A 25,744-nucleotide genomic window follows, 5' to 3' on the forward strand; every position below is an offset into this window, starting at 1 on the left:
GCAGGGAAGAATCAAACTTTCCTGTAAATCGTATGCAAAATACTCTCTTGTGTTTTCTGTGTGTGGGGACATGACTGGTACAACGTAGTGTTTCAGGATTGTGGTCACGGAAGCGGCGGTCTCATGTTCAAATATAGAAGAACATAATAGCGTTTTTTTTGTGTCTGAATATACAATAATTAAATGCATTTTACAGTCTGACAGAAGAAGCTGCTCACACACATCAAAAGGAAGAGGTTCTACATTAATTTTCTTTTCACTACAGAGTGCAAATCAGATGCTTCACAACAGACCTTTTTTTTTTTTTTTTTTAACTGAGAAGAGGACTAGCTCTTCTCACAAGCCCCCCCATTGTACATAAACCATTTCCCATTCAAATAAAATAGACAAAAGAAAAATTAATCTAGTCAATACGGAATGTGAGAAAATTAATCTTTGTGATTCAATCTTTTTCTTTGACAACAGAAATAAAACTGAGTCCTTCATGACAGTTTAAAAAGGGGTGAAAAAAAAAAAAAAAAGGGGGGTTGTCTGTGTTATTCCCCGCTCCCTGTGCGGGGGCAGAGAGAGACACTAATGGTCTGGTGAAGGACTGAGGGAGACGGATGGATGGTCGCTCCAGCCTGCATGTGGAGAGAAGGGGGCGGGGTCTTTACATGCCGTAGCCAAAGCCTGGCTGTGCTGCTGGCTGACTGTATCCTGCAGGCGCCTGGTAGCCGTAGGCGTACGGTTGCTGAGGGACCACCGGTACGCTGGGGCCCGCTGTCAGCATCAACTGGGGCGTGCCTGCGAGAAACACACACACACACACGTAAGTTTCCAACATGTAACTGGTTTGTTTTATTCTAACCAGAGCCACAGTTCTGATATAAACTCTAAAGATTTGGTCACAGCGCATTCTCATTGTTTGTTGATACTTGTTTTTTTGAGCTTTTAAAAGTTCTTATGTGGTGAACCATGTCGTTTCCTTTTCAGCTGTGGTACTAAAAGCAGCGGTTACCAATCACTTTGATGAACGAACAAATGAAATCTTAAAATACCGTAACCTCATTTATAACACCCTGATATTATATTACAATGATCAAACATACGTTTTTCAGAAGGCTTGTAAAACTAATACATATTTTATGTTATAGAGCAGCTATACATTTAGTTAATTAATGAATTAATCTTCAATGTATTCTGATCCAGATGTGGAGGGAGGACTGCTGCCTCTGCTTTTGATCACAGTGAAATGGACACTAATGTCACGAGAGGACTTACCATAGACGATGGGTTGCGTCTCTGTTGCCTGCTCCTCCTCTTTCCTTACAGACTCTGAGGTTTCTAGTTTATCTACCTGCAAAGCAAAGAAACATGAGCATTTAGAGAAAAGCCACAACAATTAATGACTCAGCAACACACTAAACAAGTTGAAAACCCCCCCATAACAGTTACATGTAAACTCTAACTGATCTGTGACGACTTTTCTGACGAGGGACGCTCATGTCGGCAGATTTCACACAGCAGCAAGACAAAACCCGACTGACAGGAACAAGACAGTTTCAAGTGATTGAACCAGTGCTATTAGTGTAAGCTTTTGACATTTTACACACAGTATGCTGACATTTAGACAGTTTGTACTGAATATAAGCGTGACTACTAGCAGTACAAGTCAAACTAGTAATATTAAATAAGATGAACGTTAAACCAATCATTTTCCTTCCCCTGTTGAACCGTCTGGTTGGCCCGGCTGACAGTAACAATGAAAGCCGCCAATTCTTGAAATAAATAAAGAGACGACACTAAGAAAAACAACAGGCAGCAAGTCAGATGCAGCAATATGCAGAAAGTACCCGTCGGGCCAATGGGTGAGAGAGCAGTAGCACCTGGATGCAGTTATTTGCAGAGTTAAAAGTAAAAGGCTTGCTCAGCGGTGCACTCCCACATCTTGTATCGATGCATTTATCATTCAATTTCTCCATGCCTCTTCAGAAAAACAGCAGCTCTTTTTTCCCCCTCTGTGAACAGAAACAGTGTCATGCTCTTTGTGTTACGCCGCTGGCAGTGAGTAAGAGAGGAGGGCGAGTCTCAGACCAGGTGCTCCCTGGCTTTTCTACAGGAAGTCAGGCTGCTACGTATCAGCAAGAGACGTGATGGACATGCTTTTATCCTCCAACCCCCTTTTAAAGGAACGTACAGTGTAGCTTCATATTGTGCAGGGTCAGCATCTGTGAGGAAATGCACTTTTACGTGAAGTTGCAGAGAAGTTATTATACATGTTGAAGCCTCCGACCAGATTAGCATGTTGAGGTTGAACCTGTCTGTTTCCTTACAGAGGCACTGTAGTTCATTTTAAAGATGATGTACAATAACACCCGATGGATTTCTGATAGTTGATTAAGCATGCAAGTTAATGCCAGATGTCAAAATGCGTCTGATGTTAATATAGTGAATACGTAATCTCCAATCCTGTATTGTTGCAGCAGACGGCTACAGATTCATTTCCTCACACTTAGTATTATTAGGGACTACACATATAGAAAGTTCCACAACAACTACAACCTCAGCTTGAAAGATGTCTCAGTGACTGTGTCAAAATGAGTGTAGCTAAAAACCATGCACACTCGAGGCTGCAGTCTTCCGAGCTAAATACTTTGAGACCAAATACAGAGCATTTAGCTTTCACCTGTTCATATACTGCATCAACCTGGAACAGAAGAGTTGCAGCATAGGAAAACAACATTAAAAGGATTTCCCTGTAAAGGAATTTTGGTAAACAGTCAACTACTGGAAATAATTTTGAGTACGGAAAATAGTAAAAATTTAAATTTGTCAACATGCCGTGTATTCTGACTATTTGTCCTTTAAACAGGTGGTTTTATCAGCTACAGTTTTGTAAACTATCTGGTTTATGGATCAGACTCAAGAAACTCAAAGGACCAAAAAGTGAAGAGATGAGAATTACTTCATTTTGTAGTTTGAATAAATGATGTTGCACATAATCAGAATCAGGCCGAATAACAGATAATCCATGAAAAATGAACAATCACATTATATTAATCCTGACTGCACTGTCCAGAAAGTCAAAAGCTGGTTTTGATTACTTGCCTGCTATCGGTCACAATGCCCCTTTATAGGAGAACCTGCATGAATCCGTTTAAAACAAACTAAAATGTGCTCTGATGCTCGTGTTGATCCTCTGACAGGATGACAGCAGTGTTACACAGCTATTTGGGCTTCGTTCATATCAAAACCACTTTATGTCTCAGTTCAGAAACGAGCTGACCCACCTTGCTGAGGTACTCCCTCATGACCTGAATGAAGTATGGCATAGAAAAGTCCATGATGTTGTGCCTCCAGGCGGTCTCCAGCACCACGTCAGGCCGCAGCAGGTCGTAGCAGGTGAACAGGCAGGCGGCGAAACACTCCTTCTTGTCCTCCTGGAGGAACCAGGACAGCAGCTCCTCTGCCAGCTCGATGTCCTTGGACTCTGACGCATACTGCATGGCATCCTGCGGGGGAGACACGGCACACACCGGTTCAGGGCTGGTCTGAGCCAAATCTGAGCAGTGTATCAGAAACAGTCGCAATGAGAGCAAAGTGAATGTTCTGAGAGGAAACAAACAAACACCTTATAGAGCTTGTCCTTCTTGCAGAGCTCCACACTCTGTTTCCAGCGGTTGTTGCCCTTGAAGAGGTAAGCAGCGATTCTCCTGAACTCAATCAGCTCGTGCTTCTCCAAGCGCTGGGCCAGTGAGATGTTGTCAAAGTTGTCGTAGGCATCTATTGATGTCCTCAGTGCCTAATGTGAGCGTGACGGGGGAAAAGGGGAGAACGTCAAATCAAAGAATAACGACATGTGTGAAACAAAATACAGTTGCACCGTCAAAGGCTCTCTCACCTGATAGTCCTCCTCTGTGATGAAGAGGTTGTTAAGTGCTTCATTGACTGATTTGTTGTTGTGGTTCTGTACTGACCGCAGGTAGGGTTTGACCAGAGGCAGCTGTTTCACCTGTGGACACACGTGTACATTCGCCATCTCATTAGCATAAGTTTACATCCTAAATTTTAACTGAATTTCTACTGTTGTGTAAATATTAGGAGTTTGGTGCGTCACAATTAACAGTTGGTGGCACTAATTCTCCTCTCAGGCGCAATAAAACCATTGCAGAAGACTAGGACACAACGAGCTGTTATGAAAAGAACGTGATGAGAATATGTTTAATGTACTAGTACGAGGAACGTTACGGTGTACTTGTTGGTCCACACAGACTTCTTTGTAGAATTTCTAGAGATTTTGAATATGCAAATGGTGCATAAAAATAGGTTGATGGAAAAAACACTCAATCCTAACAAACAGAAGTTTTTTATCACAGCCCTTCTCTCATCATAATGAGATTAAAGTGTACCTTGCTGAAGTAGTTGACGGCACGGGAGTGGTCCAGTCTGGGGGAAAGCACTATGAGCAAATCATTCAGTAACAAGGGCTTGAACTCCAGATAGTATTGGGTGGCTTTGTAGTACAGCTCCACGTTGGCCACCTACACGGTGAAAAACCAGAAGAGACAATAATGAGCATAAACACTGGAGCGGGAAATACACTGCAAAATGAGCCATGATGATAGTTTTGCAATACTAGATAAAAAAGCCAAATACAATGAGACACAGTTAGGTAGGTCATAATAATAACAATGATATTTAAAATACAAACAATTCAAATTTTGACAACAAGTCGAACTGCACCTTGGTGATTATGTCTTTGAACTGTCCCTCCTTCCAGGCATCTGTCGGGTGGTTCATCATGGTGATGATGGCGTTGTCGAACTCCTCGTACTTGTCGTACAGGAAGACCAGCTCGGCCCACAGGTGAGCCTGCTCCGCCGCTCTCAGGACCTTCGGGATGTTAACTCTGGACCAGAAGAGCTCCAGATGCTCCCTCATCTTCTGGGGCTTGAACTTGGAGTAAAGGATGGCCAGCTCTGTGAACATCCCCATGTGAGCACGCTCCAGGCCCAGGGCGGCCTCCAGCATGGTGATGAGCTCCTCAAAGTAAGCGCGGTCCTGAGAGAGAAGAGAGAGGATAGAACGTGGTAAAAGTGCGTTTATGGAAGTACGTTGGATAAGTTGTAATAGCTCACAAGGTGATGAAAACGCAAACACACCCAAAGAAAAGAAAAGAAAAATCTTACTTGGTAGTAGTTGATCAGCTCCTCCAGCTCGTCAGCGTGAACCACGATGTGGAGACCGCACATCTGGGCGAGTCTGAACTCCTTTCCGTCCACGCAGGCGAAGCACACCTCTTTCCAGGTGCGGGTGCTGTTGGCCTTGCGGGCGCCGTCCACGGCGGCCTGGTACTCCCCGAGGTGCACCAGAGTTGAAGCCAGACGACCGAAGTTGGAGACGTTGTTGTACAGCAGCTTAGCGGCATCGTACATTTTCTCATCATAGCAGCGGTCACCAACCTACATGACCGATACAATAAAGACACGGTATTCATTTTTATGACCCGACAGCGTTTTCTCAGAGGGTTGTATGAGAGCAAGGCTGACCTGTTGGATGTGAGCATTGTTGGGCCCGTTGATGAACTCTTCCAGCTCAGCCAGGCGATTGGTTTTGGCCAAGGCAAAGATGAGCTCCGTCTCCACGTAGGATTCACGGGCCTTCTTACGAGCCATCTGAAGGAACTTCACCAAGTCCTCCCAGTTTCCTGAAACACACGGACAGCGATATTAAGTTGCTGGTGTGTTTCTACATTAATAAAGTTTGTTTTTATTGAAGAATAGCAGCTAACAGAGCGCCGCTAATTCGGTTATAAACTCATTTCATTTCCTCTAAAATCTCAACCAGGTCAGGTGCTTTTCTTTTTTCCCTCCCTTTCTTACTTGAGCTCAACAAGTCTCCTTACCGCTCTTATCAGCAGCCTGTACCACCTCCATGTAAGCAGAGGGATCATCGGCTTTGATGTAGGAGTCGATGGCCTCTTTAACCAAGTCCTTCTGCAGCTGAGCTTTGGCCAGCTGGCTCCACACAGCCGGCTCATTGCAGCGTTCTGCAAACTCATAGGCCCGGTCCAGGTTGCCAATATGTTCGATCAGCACCTAGATTAAAAACAAAACAAAGAACATTAACGATCAATACTTCTTCAGTCGATAAGGCATTGCTCTAGCTATTTAAGAGCTAATGACTGACCTGCACTGCAGAGGTGTTGACGTCAAACTTCTTGAAGATGGCGAAGGCCTCCTCGAAGAGCTCGTTGCTGATGGCAATGTTGGCGATATCGGGAGCGTCATAGTTGTCTAGCCTGCTGATGTACTCCATCACACGAGTACGGTCGGCTTTGATTGCGGTTAGGATCAGCAGGTTCTGCAGATTTCTGTGGGGAGAAAGGGGAAGACTTTAGTTTTGCTATTTAATTTGGAAACGACACAGCAAGAAATACAAAAATGTTACAACTAATCACCTGTGTTCACTGAAGACCGAGTTGTCCAATACAATCTTCTCCAGCAGCTCAATGAGCTCGTTGGGCAAGTCTGCGGTCATGAAGGCCTTGACTGTGACGGAGACCTCCTCTGGGTCCTGGGTTTCTGACAGTGCTGTTTGCACCACCTGAGGGCCAAGGAGTAGAAGCTTAGAGAACGTCAGGCAGTTGCATCAACTAGGATGAGACTTGTTGTGTGTACTCTACCTGGTCAATGAGTGGTCGTCTGAAGGGGTTGGTCTCCAGCAGCACGCTGGCCCACAGGTCAGGGTCTTTGCGGCGCACCAGGTAGCGAGACAAGCTCTTGAACAGGGAGTTCTCATTGCAGACCTGATATTAAAAGAACATCAATTACAATTCTTCCTGCTACAGTGAAGGCAGTTTAAAGTACTACATTAAAAAAAAAAAAAGGAGGCGAACTGAAACATTCGGATACACCGGTGAGAGGCAGGCAACTAGAAAAGTTCATCCTCACATTGATCAACTCCTGGTCACACTGTCCTCTCTCGTAGGCCACACAGGCCAGGTGGGGGTCTCTCTTCTCGCAGTACTTTCCCACCACACGGCTGTCGTAGAACGGGTTTTCCCTCAGGAAGCGCTCAGGGTTGTTGTTGCTGTCAATGTAGATCTTGGCCAGAGCATTGTGGGTAGCGGGCTCCTCGCAGCCCTCGTGGATACGAGACTCCAGCCAGGGCAGCAGCAGCTTCAGTCTGTAAGGCAAGAGGGATGTCAGCACGTTCTTCAGTAAGATCCCGCTGTAGATTACTGTCATCAACATTATTTACAAATCGCTGTAACTCGTTACTTCCACTACCACTATAAAATATGTTTAGCTAAAGTTAAATCTCCTGTAAATTATATATATATATATATTCCTGCCAATTGTTTTTTTTTTATTGCTGAAAATTAGACTAATGGCGATTTTTTGGAAAACTACTGTTTTAATTTGATATGCATTACTGCGACAGAAAGCAGCCCATTTCTAAGGAGATGAATGAATAATCAGTGATTTTTAATATCACACAAGTCATTAGAGAAAGTAATAATGCACCAACACTTTCTATTTCAAAGCTAAATTGTCAGTCATAGAAAAGTCAGCCCAAATTTCAAATACTCCATCTTCTCAACCATCTGGTGTTTCAGACAAAGCTGCAACTACTGGCTGGCACAACAGTTTCTCTCCTGATGATTAACCTTTTCATAAATAGAAGTAAAAACGTATCACCCTTATCTGGGAGGACAAAATGACTTTTTGAGTTGTAAAGTTTAGAAACATAGTGCCGCACCTGTTTCTCTTTTCCACCTCAGCGACCAGTTCATCAGTAGAGAACTGTCCCCTGACAACCAGGATCAGGCTCTTGATGACATCCTCCGAGCAGTCCACGTCCAAGAGACCACCAATCACGACAGGCAGACGGCTAGGATTCACCTAAGACACAAATTAAACGATAAATCTTATCATCTTATTTCTGAGACACAATGATGTATAATCGTCATGATGCATTTGAAGAGCCGTACCTTCTGAACATAGATCTCAATGTACTTCTGCAGGTTGTTGCGGTACAGGTAGAGGACCAGGTCGTGGACAAAGTCAAAGCGGTCACAGACGATGATGAGCGGCAGCTGGTCGGTGAGTTTGGCTTCCTGTCCGTCACACAGAGTGGAGGGAAAAATGCCAGGTTCAGTAAGATAACACAACAGCTCTATACAAGCCACAACACCAACCGAGCTTGGTGCATCTTCTACCACTGCACATAGAATTCATTTGTTAATAAAACACACATTTATTTTACTGCAGGTATGACAATACTGTACTGTGTAAGATGGTAAGACATTCATCAGTCACTGATGAAATTAAATTTCGAATATAATTTTCCAGCTACATCAACCCTCCTTAAGAGATTACAAAATTACACATTTTAAACCAAATCAATTGGGGGAAAAAATAGACTGTTTGTCACTACAACAAATGGACGTCACATCGCAAAATTAGTAGTCACAGAACGAGACCTCGAGATATTCTACGGTAGCTTTCTTCCTCGAGATGCACTGATTGCAACTGTCTTGGCAGATTCCGATTGTTTTTTTTTCTTTCTGATTTTTGAGTCTGACCCAGAGACGCTCACGTTTCGTTTTGTTAAGTCAAGTCTCTTTTGGCTGTAATGCGTGTTCTATCATCAGGTGCATGCCATCCGGTCTGCTTAGAACACTGCATAGCTATATCTAAGGAATGCAAAGCATGTGATTTATTATTACCACTCACATACATTTGACCAGCACAGAATCGGCTATATCTGGGACTGGCACCGGCTGATCAAGCTGAAAATTGTCAGATTCCGGTCACCAGACGGTCGATCGGTGCATCTCTATTTCTTACTTATTGGCAGTCAACACTACACAGCACTGACCACTAGTCCTCTGTACCACAATGTGGTCTGTAACAAACTGGGGATTGTGAACCTCGTCGATGTCATCCAAGAACATGCTGAACTGACTAGGGGCTCCTATTACAGGACTACGCACTATACACACAGACACCTCCACCTTCAAATATGGAGTGCAGGGACCTAACTTGTTCACTCATGAACTGCAATTACACAAAACATCCAATGAATGACTAGGACTACATCACGCTATGTAGTATGGGTGTATGAATCGTGGTGTATAAGCATATACACCTCCATACAAATCCCAATTTCAATCCTGCACCTGAAGTTCAGGAATAGGGGTGAAAAAAAGAAGAAGGGAGAAGTCCTGTACTGTGGGGAAGGATAGATTTACCTGATACATGTCCTGCCATTCCAAAGAAAAGAGGAAAAGCACAAAAGATAATTCACTGCTGGGGAACTGCCAGTGACAGTAATATTCTATAGAAAGGGGTCAAAATGTTTATGAGCCGTGTGACGCTTTTCCTTTAATATGTATAAAATGTGATTTGAGACTGGGAATAGAGATTCTTTTTAAAGTGAAACACTTTTTTCTTAAGACCAACTAAAACTGTGAAAAACTGAGGGTTCAGACAAGATTTAAAAAAAAGAAGAAAAAAAAAGAAAGAAAGCATATCAGGAACAGAAAGTTGTATAAGGGAGGGAGAGCGACCACATTTGAAGAAAGGACCAGGTGAAGAAGAGACGTAAAACGTCAGCGTGTGATTACTCCAGCTGTCCCGAACCCTTTACCTTGAGGAAGTTCTTAACGCGCTCGGGGTCGTAGCAGTTGCTCTCTCTACAGATCCTCTCCACCTCTTTGATCTGGCCAGTCTTGCAGGCGGCCTGGATGTATTTGAAGTGGACTTCAGGGTCCTGACTGAAGTTCACGATTGAGCCCAGGAAGTAGAACAGACCTGAGAGACGCACACGGTCACTTATATTAAGCTTCTGCAGCGTCACCGATCTAATGATAGCAGTATGGATCCAGTAATACATCCTAAAAGATATAACGGACATTAAAAATGTAGCGCTATGTTTTGCTCTTCCCCAATTAGCTTACTGAACCTTTCTGCTTCATTATTCCAGTAATAGTAGAGGTGAACGGAATCACCGCCAGGCCATTCTGCACAATCTATTGATTGTCCTGGCTCTGCTGTGGCCTACTTGTCTAACTGATATCTAGGGGACATCTAACTGGGCATGAGGGAATGGCTGCATTCAAACATGTTTTTCAGTACTTTTTTCAGTGTCCATGAAAACATTTTTTTTTTTTAAAGCAGCATTCTACAGGCAGCATATTACAAGAAATAATTACAGTAATGTAATAGACAATTTGCATGTATCTGTCAATAGTTTCAGAAATAATAAACCGAGACATAGTTTAGCAAAGTACTTGACAACGATGCATCCCATAAACACTCATCTGTTCCACAAATATAACGGATCAGTCATAGTTATAAGACACACACACACCAATAACACTCATTCATAACACATGCAAGTATACACAAACACTAATCTAAGAGCTCATATCACTCAAAGAAGAAAGTTCAATAAGAAACTTTCACTAAAGACAGATCAAGAGAAGCAGTATGCCAGTGCTAAGTTTGGGATCTCACCTTCAAAGCTCTTGAAGGACTCAAAGAGCTCAGTGAGAGACTGTGTGGTGAGCTGTTCGTGGTACTTGGACGCCACCTGGACACAGATCTGCAGGTTCTGGCGGATGTTGGCCGACAGCATGGCCCTGAGGCACTCCAGAGAGTCCTCCACTGACAACGAGCCAAAGAAGTTCACCAGCCACTGGAGGTACGAGGAGGGAGTGACAGTTTAACTCATAGGTTGTACACTATTTGATCGGAATGACAGCCTCAAGTTTAAATTTCATTTCCCTCGGTCAGCAACTGAAGCCTACCTCTGGGTTGAGCAGGTGTGTGTGCACCACCGCGCGCTTTATGTCATACAGGTCGGTGTAGTGCTCCAGCGCCCTTTGCAGGAGTCCTGCCTTCTCACACAGCTGGGCGATGTGGGCACGATCGTAGTTGGTGAACATCTGGTTGCCCAGGATTGCATCGGCAACCTGCAAACATGACATTTTGCAAGAAAGAAGTCAGACATAAACTCACCCCAGCTCTATTATTTGGACTCCTTAAAGTAAAGTCTGTGTAGATGTGCTCACCTGTGGGGCGTGCATGAGGTTCATCTCCAGCAGGCGCGTCTGCAGTGGTCCTTCTGAGGGTCTGTTGTTCTTCAGAGCGTCCAGGAGGAATGAGGTGCACTGCTGGATCAGGTTGTACTCCATGAATACATCCACGATCTGGACAGACACAAAGGAGAGCACTCAAGAGAGGAATACAGACCAAACTTAATTAGCTGCAAAAACCCAGACAAGAAAATTACTTGCGAGAACCTTTATTGGAACAAAATAAAATACAACTGCCCTGTAGCCATTGGTGCACGACACATTCATCCAACTTAAGCATAACACTGCTGCCACAGTCTCCTACAGTTCTGCGCCACTGACATGATTTTACTTGAGATGCAAAGAAAGACGGCTGAATACAACACATTCCCTCTTCCAAAGATTTAAGAAAGTCTACAATGTAACGTGTTTTACTCTCGTTAACCGCCAGTACAGCACTCGAGGCTACACAGAACGCTGTGTCAGCAGCTGGCACTTGCAGTGCCGCGTGTCTGCAGTGGCGGGAAGTAAAGGAAGAGGTGAACTTCCTTTATACTACAGGATAGCTGAGGTTCACAGATGTTGGCATGTCATGTGACTCAGTCAAATACTTTGTCAAGTTTCAAGGTCCGGTAGACTTGGAGGTTAGGGTGAGACAACTTTTTTTTGTAAAGCAAAATTGTGAGCTTACATCCCAAGAGTCTGCAGTTTTTTATAATTAGGAAGTACTTCATTAGCTAAATTAAAAGTTTTCCAGATGGATCAGTGGAAATCCAGCATCCCTTCCTCTGACCTGTGTGATGTCAGCCAGCGGCTCTTCATCCTGGACCAGCATCTGGGCAAACTGCAGGCCTTGTTCTGGGTTGATCCGCATCACATTCCTGAGCAGAAAGATCCAGTCAGGAGTGTAGCCCACCTGGAACAGAAACAATGGATACATCTACATTATAATCAAGTCTTATGTTCACTACACTTTATGGAGACGCACATCTTTATTGACAATATACTTGAAAACGACATTGAATTAGGCATTAGGGAAGGCTTTCCGTTTAGAAATGCATTACACACAGTCCGCCCTCTGCTTTATCGGCCATGCATTTCAAACTTAAAGAGCTCAGACATCCTCTCAGCCAGACAGACGTACCTTCTTGGCGTACAGGACGATCTTGGGGAACTGACCAGTCTCTGCAAAGCACTGGATGACTTTGCTGGGGACGTTGGCCCTCAGGTAGACGCTGAGTGCCAAGGTGGGATCCACTGCCTTCACCAGGTCACCCAGTTCCTCCGAGCACTCCAACTGAAACGTCGGACAACTAACATCAGCATTGGAAGCAATTCAGCACAATTATAGCGATATCGTGTTATTCTCATTATACATAATGAAAATAAACCCAGACTGCCAAATGAAAAAGGAGAGCCGACCAAGGTTAAGAAAATGAATAGCAAGTATGGTAAATGAATAGATTTAAAAATAATAATTAAAATACACAAATATATGCTTAATACAAAACTTGTGAAAATGTATATTTATATGAAATTATATCCCCTATCACAGATTCTGTTGTTTACCATTGAAGCAGTTTAGAACCACCCAAATCTACAGTTTCTAAGGACAGTGTCGCAAATTCCTGACATAACGGATGTTCTCACATGATCCAATATAATAGGCGAGTCACATAAACAAACAGCCAACTCAGGAAGAGCCTCTTCCTGTGGCTGGAGGCCGAAATGGAGATCAGCAATACCTTGTCTTCCTTCAGCCATTTCTCCAGGAGCTGCTTTCGTCCCTGCTGGAGGACAGGCCTGCAAAGCTCAAGGGACTCAAACTTGTTGAGCTGGCCCTGGTCCAACAGGATGCCAAAGTACTGCAGCAAAGGGGAGGTCTGGCCCGGCTGAGTAGGAACACCCTGGAAGCGACGGATGGTGTCTGGGGTTCGCAGGATACCCTGAGAGGGGAGGGAAAAAAAATCAACTGAAGGTGAGAGGAGATCTAAACAAGTGGGAAGAATAAAATACAATCCAACACAGCAATAAATACAAGCATGTGGACCCTACACTCCTTTTTGTTCAGACTGTGTCAGCTGTTGATTGGCCCCATGCTAACAGGATGAGTACCTTTGGTGCATTGGCAGCAACCTTGGCGGCCTCGGAGAAGTTGCTAGCAGCAAACAGGTTGTTGAACTTGCGTGCAAAGAGCTCTTCACCGCCGGCGAGGTTGTTGCGGACAGCTAAGCGGAGAGCCAGATCCGGGTTCTGGAGCACGTTAGTGATGTAGGGGATGATGTTTTCCTCCTCCACACAGACTGACAGCACCTGTGTTACAGGGAAAATAGAGAATGTTATAGTACAGTTCACTAGAGACCAGACACGGCAATCAGGCTGAAAGAGTTTAGCTCTTTGTTTGTATAACTCTGATGGAAAACACCACATTTGTTTCGGTTTTGTCTCAGTTCATCAGTATCATCCACTCAGGTCCTCGATCTATAAAGGTCCGTCTAAAGTAAATGAATCTGCAGCTAGTCAAGGCATGACTCATATACAAAGCATCATGTCAAAGTCAATTAAATCAAATGCACTGCTTCCTAACCCTCACAATGTCTCTGACTTAAAGCTAGGCCTACACAGATAGGTGGTATTTTTTATTTGAACTCATCTTAGATACATCTAAACTAACAGCTGACATAAATAAACATTCCTTATTCACATCCTGTGCCAGAAATCAGCAGAGTGGGCCGGCTCAGCTGAATGTAACTGTGGGCAATAGCACTAAATGCCATTAAACGCTGCCTGGCCCTGGGTTGTGGCTGCTGAATGCAAATGTATTATTAGTGGGTCAGTGTAACGGATGGCTTTTGTGAGCAGTCTGGCAACAGAAACAGAAAGGAGAATGAGTCGAATGAAAAGAGCGGGGCGGAGGAAAGGGGAGGGGCGAAAGGAGAAAGACAGCCAGTGTTGGCCCCTCTACAAACAAGCCCAGCAGGTCAGTGCCCCCAGCTTTTAACACGGGTGACTAGACCTCATTCTTCCAGCCACTAAAGCAAAGTCACTCACTGACTCTAATGTGGGTCGGCTAATTGGAGGTGGGCTGGTTGAAATAAAACATGGACAGAGAAGACAGGAGTAAAAATAGGTCCCGTAGAGGAGATTCTGTGTTCTACTCAGTATGTACGCTAAGTGTGGTCAGTGAGGAGGATACGGCACCCGGGAGAGGAAGAGGCCAATATTTAAGTCAGGAATGATAAAGAGAAAACAAGGCAGATATAATAAATCCTCTGGACAAGTGAGCCAATACTCAAGTTCATTTAAAGTGCAACATGCCATTTCAATGATCAGAGTCTGATGGAAAAAAAATAAAAGAGACAAGCTTGCCAGAACAACTGTTCTCAATAAGAGAGCACCAAGAGTTAGATGACACATGAACTGTCGTATCAAGTGATATACTGGCCCAGACACAAACACGCACACACACTGAAGAGTAAAACTACGGAGAGACAAGGTGGAGGTTGTGATTGGATGAGAGGACCAGCACTAAGAGGATTCAGGGCACCAGGCTGTGCCTCCCTCTTGACATCATGTGCTGATGTGTGGTGGGCCCTTTCCCCCCCTCTTGCTTGTTCGTTTTCTCTCATTCCTTCTCTGACTCCCTCTGGTTTGTGTGCCGCAGTTCTGCAAGGCAGCTATCACTACTGCATGTCGATGTCAGGCCAGGTCTGACGCATACACACTGCCCGGTCTGAGTCACAACATCAGAGATCCTGATGCTGAGACTCACAAGCAGACACTGCCAAGTCCATAGCTACCAATTAGAAACTTCCTGACAGCTACAGGGAACCAGTTAAGGCAGCGTGGAAGCAAAAATACTGGAGAGACAGAATAAGTGAATATCAGACACAGTCGTAAAAAGGATTCAAACCAGCAGTCTTATGTTTAAACTAGTACCCATCCTAGCACCTGACCTCAAAGTGGGGTTATGGTGGGATGTTTTTTCTCACCGCTGTGACAGCAGGGTCTCCCCCCCCCCCCAGTGGGTTTTGCTTACAATTACAAAAGTCCTGTAATCCCACAGCAACAGAAACAAAAATATTAGCAAAAGAAAAATCACCTCATCGTCTGGTTAGATTTTGTTAATGCGAGTGCTTATGTTGCTTGTTGACCAAAGACAGTAGCAGATTTAAGAGAAATGTATAGAAAAGCATTGTAGTAATGTATGACTAAGTATCAGGTTACCAATTGGTGGCCTATTATCTCTCAGAACACTACCGGTGTGTACGCGTTTGTGTGCATGTGACTTGTGCAGACACAGATACGCACTTCACAGCGCAGCCATACAGCTAGATCTCTGTCACCACCTCAGATCAGCTTTCCTCCCTTCACTCAATTATTCATTTGGTGTGTGGCCTGGCTGGACCATTATTAATCAGCTGGCTGGATCCAGTTCTCCTCTCTGGTTCAGCTTTACAAAAGCAGTAAGACACAACCCTCTCCCATCTCTGTGTGTATGTGTGTGTGTGTGAAACCCTACACCTTGGATTATTTATAATGCCTGCTGGCAAAGTCTGAGCCTGCATGATGACGACAGACAAGGAGTTGTTGTTATTTCCCCATGCAACAAGTGATGTTGATGTTATGGTGGTTTACATTCAGATCTGTGTCAGATTTGCTGTACACATGTTTGCTGATGACATGAGGGGTGCATGATAAAGTGGTTCTGTTGTGGCTGTATGTTAGAGGTTTAGAAAAATATTTGGTTTCATCAGCATGATTTTACATTGACATGAACAACACTGGGCAGCTATTCGAAACATACATTTCATCTCCATGAGCACTGAGGAGGCGCACAGGTCGACCTTCTTACCTGTCCCTTCCTGTTGACCCCGATGATGCCTGCGGTGGCCTCATGTGGAGCAGTAACAAAGATGGTCTCTCCGCTGATGCGGTTCATGTAGATGCAGGTGCCCGTCTCCAAGTCATACAGGTGAATGTAGCCATATTTGGTAATGAGGAAAACCACATCTTGCTTGGAGCTTATCTGTCAAAAAACAAAGATGATGTATAGAGTCAGTAAATCAGATTATGGTTTTAAAAAAAAACACCTCATGTAAACCTATGCACCATTTAGATTTATCAGCATACTGATTTCACATTGAGCACGGGCCACTTTGCATTAGGTGCAACAGCCCGTTTGAAGTAGTTTGCCATGTGGTCCAGCAGAGGGCATTCTTAAAAGCTTGACCTATTGCATGCCCTGTTGACCTATCAGTAAACTAAAATGATGAAGAAAAACGGAGGACGACACTATTGAGCAAAGCCATGGCTATCGCTTAACCAGGACACCAAATGATCTAAGATGCAATGTGTGGAAATATTTTGGCAAAACATGGCTGTATGCTGACTTTATAAAAAAAGCAAAATGACCTTTGCATTACGATCTATGTGTTGCCTTCTAATTAATTAAAAAGGGAATTACATGTTAGTTCAAATTCATTCAAACTTGACATTTTGAGGAAGTGGCAGCCCTAGTCTGATTCAATTCTGGAAGTATGCTTCATACCTGCATGGCCACAGGGAAGTCGTTCTGCGCTTCTGGAGGGAAGAACACATCCACTGCCTTCTTTGGAAATGGTTGGTTGCCAGTTGGTGGGGTCCCCACTTCAATGATATGCAGCTGCGTCAAAGAGAGAAAAAAAAACCACAAAGTGAGAAACAGACTCAGGATTTGCTACGAGAATGCCAAATGGCATTAAAATCAGTTTCCCCTTGTATGTTATTAACACCAATCACCTTCCCTCCAGCCTGCCCTCTGACGGCAAAACAGAACAAAGTGGACTCCTCTGTATTCCCCTCCATCTTGAACTGGGCGAAGCTGGCGGCATGGCCTTCAATGGGCTGAGAAACCTTTCTGTCAACAGAGTACAGCTGCATGGCTCCAACCACCCGATTTTGCTGAAAGAGGTAAAGCAAACATTAAAATGTCTAATAACATACACACTAAACCGACTGGCTAACCAGTGCTTAAGCTACTGTGTATCGATGGTTACTTATAAAAGCAAACAGGCTATCACTGTATATTCTGTGTGAGGAAGAACTGTCTCAATCTTAACTAGATATATTGGGTATCAGACTTTACGTACCTGGGCTGAGATGCCGATGAGCAGGAGCCATTTCTGCTTGGCATCAGTGCGGTAGTTGATGATCTGGCAGCCTGCCAGGCTGGAGTGGCGGTCGAAGACTTTCACAGGCTGTGAGTCACCCTCCATGCTCCAGTGGTAGACGGCATTGTCAGTCACAAGTGCAACTGTGTTGAGTGAGATCCACTTCCAGAAGGTAACATCGTCCGTCATGGTGTGCGCCTTCATCTTGCTCTTCATCTCGATGTTGAAGATCTGAAGGGTTTTGGAGGCTAGTGTGGGGGGAAGGGGGCAGGAACCAGGCCCCAGAGGAAGGTTATAGTCTCTGACAACAGTGTGTCCCCACACACACACACACTCATAGGAAAGACCACATTTTGATAGAAAAGGGAGATTCAAATTTGAAATATTGGTAGTCATGACACAGAGGTCATCAAGCAACGATGCCATGACTGATAGAAAGGGGATGCCATACATGCTGTAGTCGGAAATAGTGTATCTGAAGTGTAGTGAGACAACTGGCATAGGAAAACAAGTGAATTAAAATTTCGGCCTCCTGGGAGGCTACACAAGGAGTCATTGTGTCAGTCATGTGCACTTTAAGCAAGTCCATTATTCTATCCTAAACTCTATTGGCATATTAGGAATTGGCAGTCGAATAAGAGCACAACTGCTGAGATCTCTAATGCCAGATGCATGTTGGATTATAGGTCAAATAAGTTCAGTGTAAGAAGGAAAGTTAGTGCGCGTTAACTTAACGAACAATCCAGTGAGCAAAACTAAGACAAAAATAGTTTGAGGGGCTTCCTGAGGTCTGTGAGAGTGTGAATGACTGAATACCTCTTTAGTAGCATAATAGTCATACATTAAGAATATAGACTGATAAACAGTGTTTTACTAAACTGACCATGCTTTTCAAAGAGGTTTCAACAATGTACTCAGTATATATGTCATGTATTGTCATGTCCGACTACGTGGCCCACCCCATCAAATGAACAGCCTTCATCGAGAGAGTCGAAGCAGACAGAGGGTAGAAACAAGTAACAAACAACTCACAAAAAAGGCAAACACATCTGCGTCTGAGTCAAATATACAACGGTGGAATGCGACAGAAGCATGATGGATACAGCACAATTAACCCATAATGATTCTGATTGATTGCTTACAATTGAAGTTCAATGTTTGTCCTGGTAACAGATCATAAACTACATGTTCACAAAAGGTTCACTCACCTGCATTTATATTGTTTAGTTAGGGTTAATTTCGTGACCTAAAGCTTTATTAAGAAGCAGTGTGACTGCCTTGTTTGCTCATTATTCAATACTCGTCGACAGAGTGAGAAAAAGCAAAGACCAATGCGTTAGCACAACTTTCGAGATCAGTTTGTCATCACTAAGCCATGGGATCAGAGTACAGAAAGCGGTGTGGCGAATGGATCACTTGCAGCAGCAGCCAAATTTCAAAGAGCAAGCAAAGGGATTTTTAATTGAATTATGATCAGCTGTTGGGAGGTGTGTGTGCGCATTGTGTCCGTCCTTCAGAAAGAGTGACATGAAAAGGTTACGGCTCGATACATGACAAGGTCGGCTGAGAAGCATTGTTATGGTAGAGTGAGCAGGGAAGACAGTGGGGGTAGAAAGAGTGAGGAAGAGTCTACGCTAACCCTACGCTGCATAATTAGTGAGGACAAGACAGGTACTATAACTTGAGCAAAATTGATCTGAAGCTCACCATAACACTGTTGAGCTACTCTAACTGTTCATAAAGTAAACATTGTTTTTTGTGGGAAACATTTTTACTGAGCTGTCCTCATCACAAAAAGACCCAATTTACAGCTAACTGATGTGATCAGTGTCTTCTTTGCGGCATTAACACAATAACTATCAGGGTGAAAGTCACTTTAAACCAATCTTCTTCTAAAGACAGAAAACACGGGGCCTTACGTGTTTGCTGCGTTACATTTAAGGAGGCAGCATAATGTGAAGAGATGAAATTATTGTCGTGCTCGTGTCTGCATGTCTGTCAGAGATAACCTAGAACTCTATACAACTGCACATTGTACCACATCCTGTTTAACTAAATATAAGTAATACATAAATTCAAAGGGAGGAGAGCTGCACACTGTCACACCTGCACAGATATTTTACCAACACCATTACAGGATCAATCCAACACAAACAACATACTTCTATCAGCGATTACCTTCTCATTCCTCACTGTTGAACGTGAACACTAACTGATGCTCACGAGGTATGTACGACTAATGATCTGGGGTAAATTATTTGGTCATGTCAATGCCCTAATGCTCATTGTGAGGACATATTGATACAAGTCACTTTACAAGAACACCTGAAGGACCTGAAGACATCCATCCATCCATTTCATAGCATAAGACTGGGACCACAGGCAGATAGTTAAGACACAAGCGGTTTGGCTCATGAGATGTTATTCGAATGGTTGGGAGGGGACAAGGCCACAAGCTGATTACAGACAGATGGACACAGAGCTGTTGGATCAGCTGGGCAACAAGCGCTCTTGAACTCTATTTCTCACACCCTGACAAGCGAGCCTCACAGGTTATTATCCAAAATCTCTTCTCGTCCCAATACACTCCTCATCTGGGACCGGTTGTGATAGAACCAATCAAAATCAAGTCAATGCAGCCATCACATGCCATTAGACTTCCCACATAAGTTAGCACAGTAAGTCTACGCTCTGTGGTAGTTGGAGAAAACTAATCTTCAGTCCTTGGTTTAGAGAACCACCAGTTGGTCAAAAGAATGAATGAACCAACAAATATTAAACACAGCTGGGAAACAAGTGAAACAACAGGTTTGGGTGATGACCACTTCACACAGATGGAAGAAGACATGGATTTCAAATAGAGAAGAAACGTGAATTAAAATGAAATCATTTTTACCCACAGTATTACCACATTAAACAGGTTCTAATGTAATAAAAACGATGGTATGCCAGCAAGCTATAAGGCTGTGAAAGCTAAATCCTGTTTACGAAGAAAAGGTCCAAAGAATTATCCAGAGATGGGTTTAGATATGTAAAATAAATGCTAAGCCATTAACAAACAGGCTACAAGACAATTGTACCAAAACCCGAGTTTACAGTGCCCAATGGTACACAATGGTTGATAAAGCAGTGTCAGCTGTAATCAATATAGTCTATATGCTTCATTTGGTTACTGCTGAACGGGATAATTTCATAAATGCAGTCTTGAAAACAGGATTTTACTTCCACAATGAAGAAGTTAAATTTCAACTCACCGTCTGCAAACACATAAGAAAGCAGTAAAGAAAAAAAAGAACATAGAAAAGACAAAAACAAAAACAACAAAAAAAGTCAAAGCAATCATGGATGCTGGACAAAAAGAATAAAAATATGCTACTTTGAATATTTACAGGACAAATGTCTGGAAGAAATATACATGTTGGCCGATAAAAACTAATTCACAGTGGAAGACTAAAGTAGCTGGATGTTTATGGACATAAATAGATGAGAATAAATTCTAAATATTCGTAACTATTTAATGGATAATGCCGCTACATTGAACAAACATGTCAGAACAAAATCCTGCAGGCCCCTTACAGGGAATAGTTAAAATACAACACTGAAATATTATAATGTAGTTTTAGTTTCACCGATTTAAGGAAATGTGGTCTGCAATGCCAACACACTGCCTTACCTTTAAGTGCAATGACTTTGCTGGCTGGATTCATGATGGCGCTGTCGGCTGAGATGGGCCTGCGGATGGGTGTATTGGGGTCTGCCATGTCAATGATCACCACCTGAGACTGCTCACCCACCTTCTCCCGGATGCAGATGAACTTATCCGACTCCATGGTTAGGGTGCTGAAGCCTATGTTGGATGGATTGATCCCTAAGTTTTGGAGCTAAGAGAAAAGGGGGAAATGGGGGGGGGGGGGGGGGGGGGGGGATATGTTAGGTTGACCAAAAATAGCCTGCAAAACAGTTAAAATATAATTTGCAAAGATAATCAGTGGCAATATTGAGATCATATTCTTCCTGCCACAATGTCATCTCCAGGCTGCCATTTGCCAAGGGGCAGTTCTAATGTATTTCAATTTAACTGCAAACCAGTGCAGTATTTCCCCAGAGATGTCCAGGCAAGCATGTGGCGAAATAACTGGAGAAAAAAAAAAGAAGCTTGTCGGACAGCAGGAAGTGACTTTCAAGTGTTGCAGTAAGTGTCCAGGTGGCTCACGAGCCCCAGTTAACATTGTACACAGCAATTATTATTTCTAACAGTCAAATTAAATAAATGCCTGGTCCTGATCAAACAACAACAGTGTCCAATAAGAAAGCTTCAACACTCTGGTCAGCTGCCTCACACTACCACAGCCAGCTGATGAGGTCATCAATCCTGACTCTGAACAGCAGCTCTGTGGACACATGGAGCTGTAGCGCGGTCACAATGGTGAGAGAGCTGGGCTGGGTGGAGGACTAACCAACCGCCAAGTTCTCAAAGCAGGGGCCAAAGAGTTCACTACAACCATATTATACCACACTGTAGTCTCACTGCAGTCTGAATACCAGATGCTGAACAAGGTCCGACTTCGTGCAACCGACTGCATTTGTGGAGCAGTTTGTCAAGGCTACGAGTAACACTATCGTTACACGGAGACTTTTTTTGTCAGAACTAATGTCCTAACGATCACCTGTGATAAAGAATTAACGCTAAATTGACTCAACTAACAAAGTAAAAGTTTGGCTTCAGTTTCCCTGACGTCCCTGCAGAACAAACAATGTGATACAGGACATAAAAAGGTTTAATCAAAGCAAAAGCCCGAGGTTATGGGTGAAATGCTTTGCAGCACATAGCCCAACACCAGCAAGAGCTGCAGCCCGGTTTACTGCCAAGGCTGGAAACAGGGCATCCTGCCTGCCTCACACAAACCCTGACACAGCACAACCTACGAGGGCACTGCCAGAACAGCTCTGGGCAGGAGTGTCAAGACTCTGGTACAAGAACAAACCGTTCATCATTGTTACAATTCTAAAATGAAACCACTGCAAACCAGATTTTAACAACACTGAACATAGCAACAGACAAAAGGCTTTCACTACACAAACGGAACTTCGTTGTCTTCTTGCTCACACATTGCAAATGGCAACGCTAGCACTGTGAAGTAAACCTGGAGGAAATGAAACCACACAAAAACATGTTTGCTGTTGCAATTTCCTCCACTTTCGCAACCTAACAGCAATATGCCACAGTTGTACAAATTACACTGGAGCATGATTTCCTGATCAAACTTGAGGCACAGCAGCTCTGTAGATACATCTTTACAAACGTCTTTTGTGGTCAATTACTTACCTTTGTTGTGACATAATTTCCATTTGCCTTAACAGGCTAGATACAATAAATTCCACACATGGAGACACTATTACCTTGAACATGTACTTACAAACAAGTGGAATAAATATAAACAAATACAAATAATTACATACAAATACGTATTAGCATTACAATATTTAGTTGCCATTAAAACATCTGATTATTTTATCCCCATCAATAAAATGCTAAAAAATCCATCCAAGTACCCATCATTAAGTCCAGTCTGTGGTATTTAGGGAATTCTTAATAAAAAATAGTATTACAGCAAACTGTGATAAGATCAAAATCTTAAGCAGACAGGTGTACACAAATGTGTACCGATGGTCATGAATAACTGACAACTCTCTATATTGAAACTACATAAAGACCGTTTAGCTGAACAGGGAAATGTTAAATTAGCATTCTAATAACTTGTGTTCTGTATTGTACTGGCGAGTATTAATGACTGCGTTACGTTACCAGTCACTCATAATTTGTGGCCACATAATTTACATTTTCAAATGTCAAGAGTAGTTTTGTGAACACAAATTGGATCTCTACAAATAAGCCTTTAGGCTTGCCACAATAGTGTTTCGTGGCGTCGAGTTTTCATTTCAAGGCTTGCCGATGATAAAATGTGGCTCCACTGTCAACAATCGGCTGTAGTCGAGTCCTAATCAGCAAACAGAAACCACAGTTCCAGGAAATGCTCAACGAAATGGGAACACCTTTTATCAATGACAGGACACACCCTCCCCTCAGCCTGCCCCACCCACATTCTTTCACTAGTGTGTAACCCCGTTCCCTCTCAGTGACACTGCGATAAACTACCTCGCCGAACAGGTCTTACTACCAGCTATGGGGAAAGAACTGAAAAGTGGTCTGTAGCAAGCGTTCACCACAGGGTTTCATGGTTTTTCATTACTTGAGGGTGACATCATATAGCAACGTCATTGTAGCTTCCATGCTTCTTATCGCTGCCATTGTCCGGTACACCAGCCTTGTTTACTCAAGCAACATTTATTCAAACACAAAACAAAGGAAAAGAGCCCGCAGAGCGAATACGCTTCACTAAGTAGCAGACATTTTGCTTTAACAGATCACGAAAGAAAATGCCATGTATCTTAAAATGGACTTACTGATGTTACAAAAAACTAAAAAGCATGTACTTGATATTAATTCATATCAGAAGACCCAATGTAGTAGCTATGATATCAAAACATGTGTGACTTTCTTTAAATGGACTCTCTAACCTTGATAAACCAGACCGAGGTGTGCCTACGTGTTAAGCAGGACAGGAGGCTATCCTCTATCATTACACAATAGTTTTCTAGACAGATTTACTTGCTCTCCCTCTCACTCTACCATCTGTCATCTATTCTGGGATCAGCAGGAAGCCCTTTCATTCACAATGAATAGCATTCGTAAAACAGGAAAGAGCGGCATGGCCTCATCACAATGAATAGGTTACCTCTGTTGCCTGGAATAAATAACAACAAACGGACAGATGTTGCAATGCTGGAACATGGACCACACCACAGTTTGGTCTGTCAGACTGGTTTGCTATGGAAACCTTATAGTAACAAACTGCTGGTGGGTCAACGCTCCTGTGACATCAACGAGAAGGAATTTGGGTTAAAGCAGGTCAAACCAGTGGAGCTACAACCCATGTGGAAAATCATTGAGTCGTTTAGTCTAGCCCGCCCTGGCCTTGGCACTGCTGCTTTTAGCTCTGCTGTTAAATAAACTACTTTATCGTCACATACATTACATAACATGAAATTCGACCTCTGCCTTTAACCCACTCTAAGCGTTAGGAGCAGTGGGCTGCTGTAAACCAACCGGGGAGCAACTTGGGGTTCAGGGTCTCCCTCAAGGACACTTGGACATGCAGACAGGAGGGGCCGGGGATCGGGCCCAAGCATTCATGGGCAGATGCCAGCCTAGAACCTATAAATCCATCTGCAGCTAATTAACAACAGTTTAGCAAGAGGAGAGCACAAGGGAGACTGGTCAGAAAACTAAGTGAGGAGGAATGTCATGTGTATGCTAGCATGATGATCAACAGACTAATCTGGGGACTGTGTTCAACGCATGTAACACAAACCTACTAAATGAGAGAAAAAAGCAAAGTCAAGAGAAGGAATAACAGAATCAATTTGCATGAGGACCTGAACGCTATTGTTGCAAAGACTTGGCCAGCTAGCCAGAGAAATGGCAGCAACAAATTGCCAACAAGAGGCAACACGAGTCACTATTATACACTACGCATTAATCACTTGACAGTTAACCCAGCCTCGATACTTTACTCCTTTTTAATCACTTTAAGAACTGCATCTTGAATGACATTATAGTAGGGCATGTCCCTGCAAGTCAATATTTTTCCAACTGAGTCTCACAGAAAGCTCATCAGTTGATGTCAACCATCAACACTTTTATCAGGACAGTGTCAGCAAATGAGTGCTTACTGCAGTTACACCAATCAGTCAAGTTAACATGATGATCTACTTCTGCTCAAAGGAATCAGTTAAAACAACATCATCATTTTGTACAAAAACATGTTGTCAAAGTTTATGTCATGAAATTCAAGAAGTCCATGAGATATTAAAAGAAATCAGTTGCTGTGACACAGCAATACCGTTCTCATACTTTTTTGCCACCAGAAAAAGTAGTGGCCAAGCATGCAAACACTCACAACCTCGATTATATGTCACAGATGGATGAAGTGTAATAACCCCTCACTCTGAAGGCGCAGCAAGAGCTTCACTGTGGAGGAGAACCAAAACAAATCAGCTCAAGCAATTCCCCTCCTTTCGTCAGGAAGGGAGAACTAATTATCTTGATTTCATTGCAGTACCACCATGGTTCTGTGACTATAAGGCTTTGTTCGGATTCAGACATCAAAGTAAATGCCATTTAATTAGTATCTGCCCTGATTTATTACTAAACAATAATTTAAGGGAATTACAACAAAGTATTAACTTTTGGCATCAAATGACTTTAACATCTTTGTATTTTTCTTCAGCATGTGAACCCACGAGAGCTTCCCTGCAACTGTTGTTATTTCAGACATATTTGATACGGGTTCCAAAATCCCAACACATGTTTATGCAACTCTTGGCCAATGAAAATAACTGATGCGTCACGCAGCCCTAGTGCTGATGTTTTCCTGCTCATTTGAGATGATCCATAGCAGAC

At 43.2% G+C, this 25,744-nt stretch overlaps 1 protein-coding gene across 2 annotated transcripts in view; it reads right to left on the reverse strand.

The window, feature by feature from the left end:
• Nucleotides 1-209: 209 nt before the first annotated feature.
• The window catches only part of cltca (clathrin, heavy chain a (Hc)), a 30,882-nt gene continuing 5,347 nt past the window's right edge, over nucleotides 210-25,744 (reverse strand). The window contains exons 2-30 of one of the 2 annotated variants that reach the window (XM_079171352.1): nucleotides 20,894-21,101; nucleotides 17,200-17,468; nucleotides 16,850-17,011; nucleotides 16,620-16,733; nucleotides 15,924-16,097; nucleotides 13,184-13,381; nucleotides 12,814-13,014; nucleotides 12,213-12,365; nucleotides 11,862-11,984; nucleotides 11,066-11,203; nucleotides 10,802-10,966; nucleotides 10,509-10,689; nucleotides 9,640-9,803; nucleotides 7,979-8,104; nucleotides 7,747-7,889; nucleotides 6,936-7,170; nucleotides 6,668-6,790; nucleotides 6,443-6,588; nucleotides 6,172-6,355; nucleotides 5,888-6,080; nucleotides 5,532-5,689; nucleotides 5,172-5,444; nucleotides 4,726-5,043; nucleotides 4,392-4,523; nucleotides 3,884-3,994; nucleotides 3,614-3,784; nucleotides 3,273-3,494; nucleotides 1,264-1,339; nucleotides 210-786 (exon numbers count right to left, since the gene is read on the reverse strand). In XM_079171352.1, coding sequence (XP_079027478.1) covers nucleotides 653-786; nucleotides 1,264-1,339; nucleotides 3,273-3,494; nucleotides 3,614-3,784; nucleotides 3,884-3,994; nucleotides 4,392-4,523; nucleotides 4,726-5,043; nucleotides 5,172-5,444; nucleotides 5,532-5,689; nucleotides 5,888-6,080; nucleotides 6,172-6,355; nucleotides 6,443-6,588; nucleotides 6,668-6,790; nucleotides 6,936-7,170; nucleotides 7,747-7,889; nucleotides 7,979-8,104; nucleotides 9,640-9,803; nucleotides 10,509-10,689; nucleotides 10,802-10,966; nucleotides 11,066-11,203; nucleotides 11,862-11,984; nucleotides 12,213-12,365; nucleotides 12,814-13,014; nucleotides 13,184-13,381; nucleotides 15,924-16,097; nucleotides 16,620-16,733; nucleotides 16,850-17,011; nucleotides 17,200-17,468; nucleotides 20,894-21,101 — 4,995 coding nt within the window. In that variant the 3' untranslated portion in view covers nucleotides 210-652. Of the gene's footprint in view, nucleotides 787-1,263; nucleotides 1,340-3,272; nucleotides 3,495-3,613; nucleotides 3,785-3,883; nucleotides 3,995-4,391; nucleotides 4,524-4,725; nucleotides 5,044-5,171; nucleotides 5,445-5,531; nucleotides 5,690-5,887; nucleotides 6,081-6,171; nucleotides 6,356-6,442; nucleotides 6,589-6,667; nucleotides 6,791-6,935; nucleotides 7,171-7,746; nucleotides 7,890-7,978; nucleotides 8,105-9,639; nucleotides 9,804-10,508; nucleotides 10,690-10,801; nucleotides 10,967-11,065; nucleotides 11,204-11,861; nucleotides 11,985-12,212; nucleotides 12,366-12,813; nucleotides 13,015-13,183; nucleotides 13,382-15,923; nucleotides 16,098-16,619; nucleotides 16,734-16,849; nucleotides 17,012-17,199; nucleotides 20,780-20,893; nucleotides 21,102-25,744 lie in introns of those variants that run through there. The other variant, XM_079171351.1, reaches the window with a different exon arrangement.

The sequence above is a fragment of the Pholis gunnellus genome (genome assembly GCF_910591455.1).
Source record: "Pholis gunnellus genome assembly, chromosome: 13".
Lineage (NCBI taxonomy): Eukaryota > Metazoa > Chordata > Actinopteri > Perciformes > Pholidae > Pholis > Pholis gunnellus.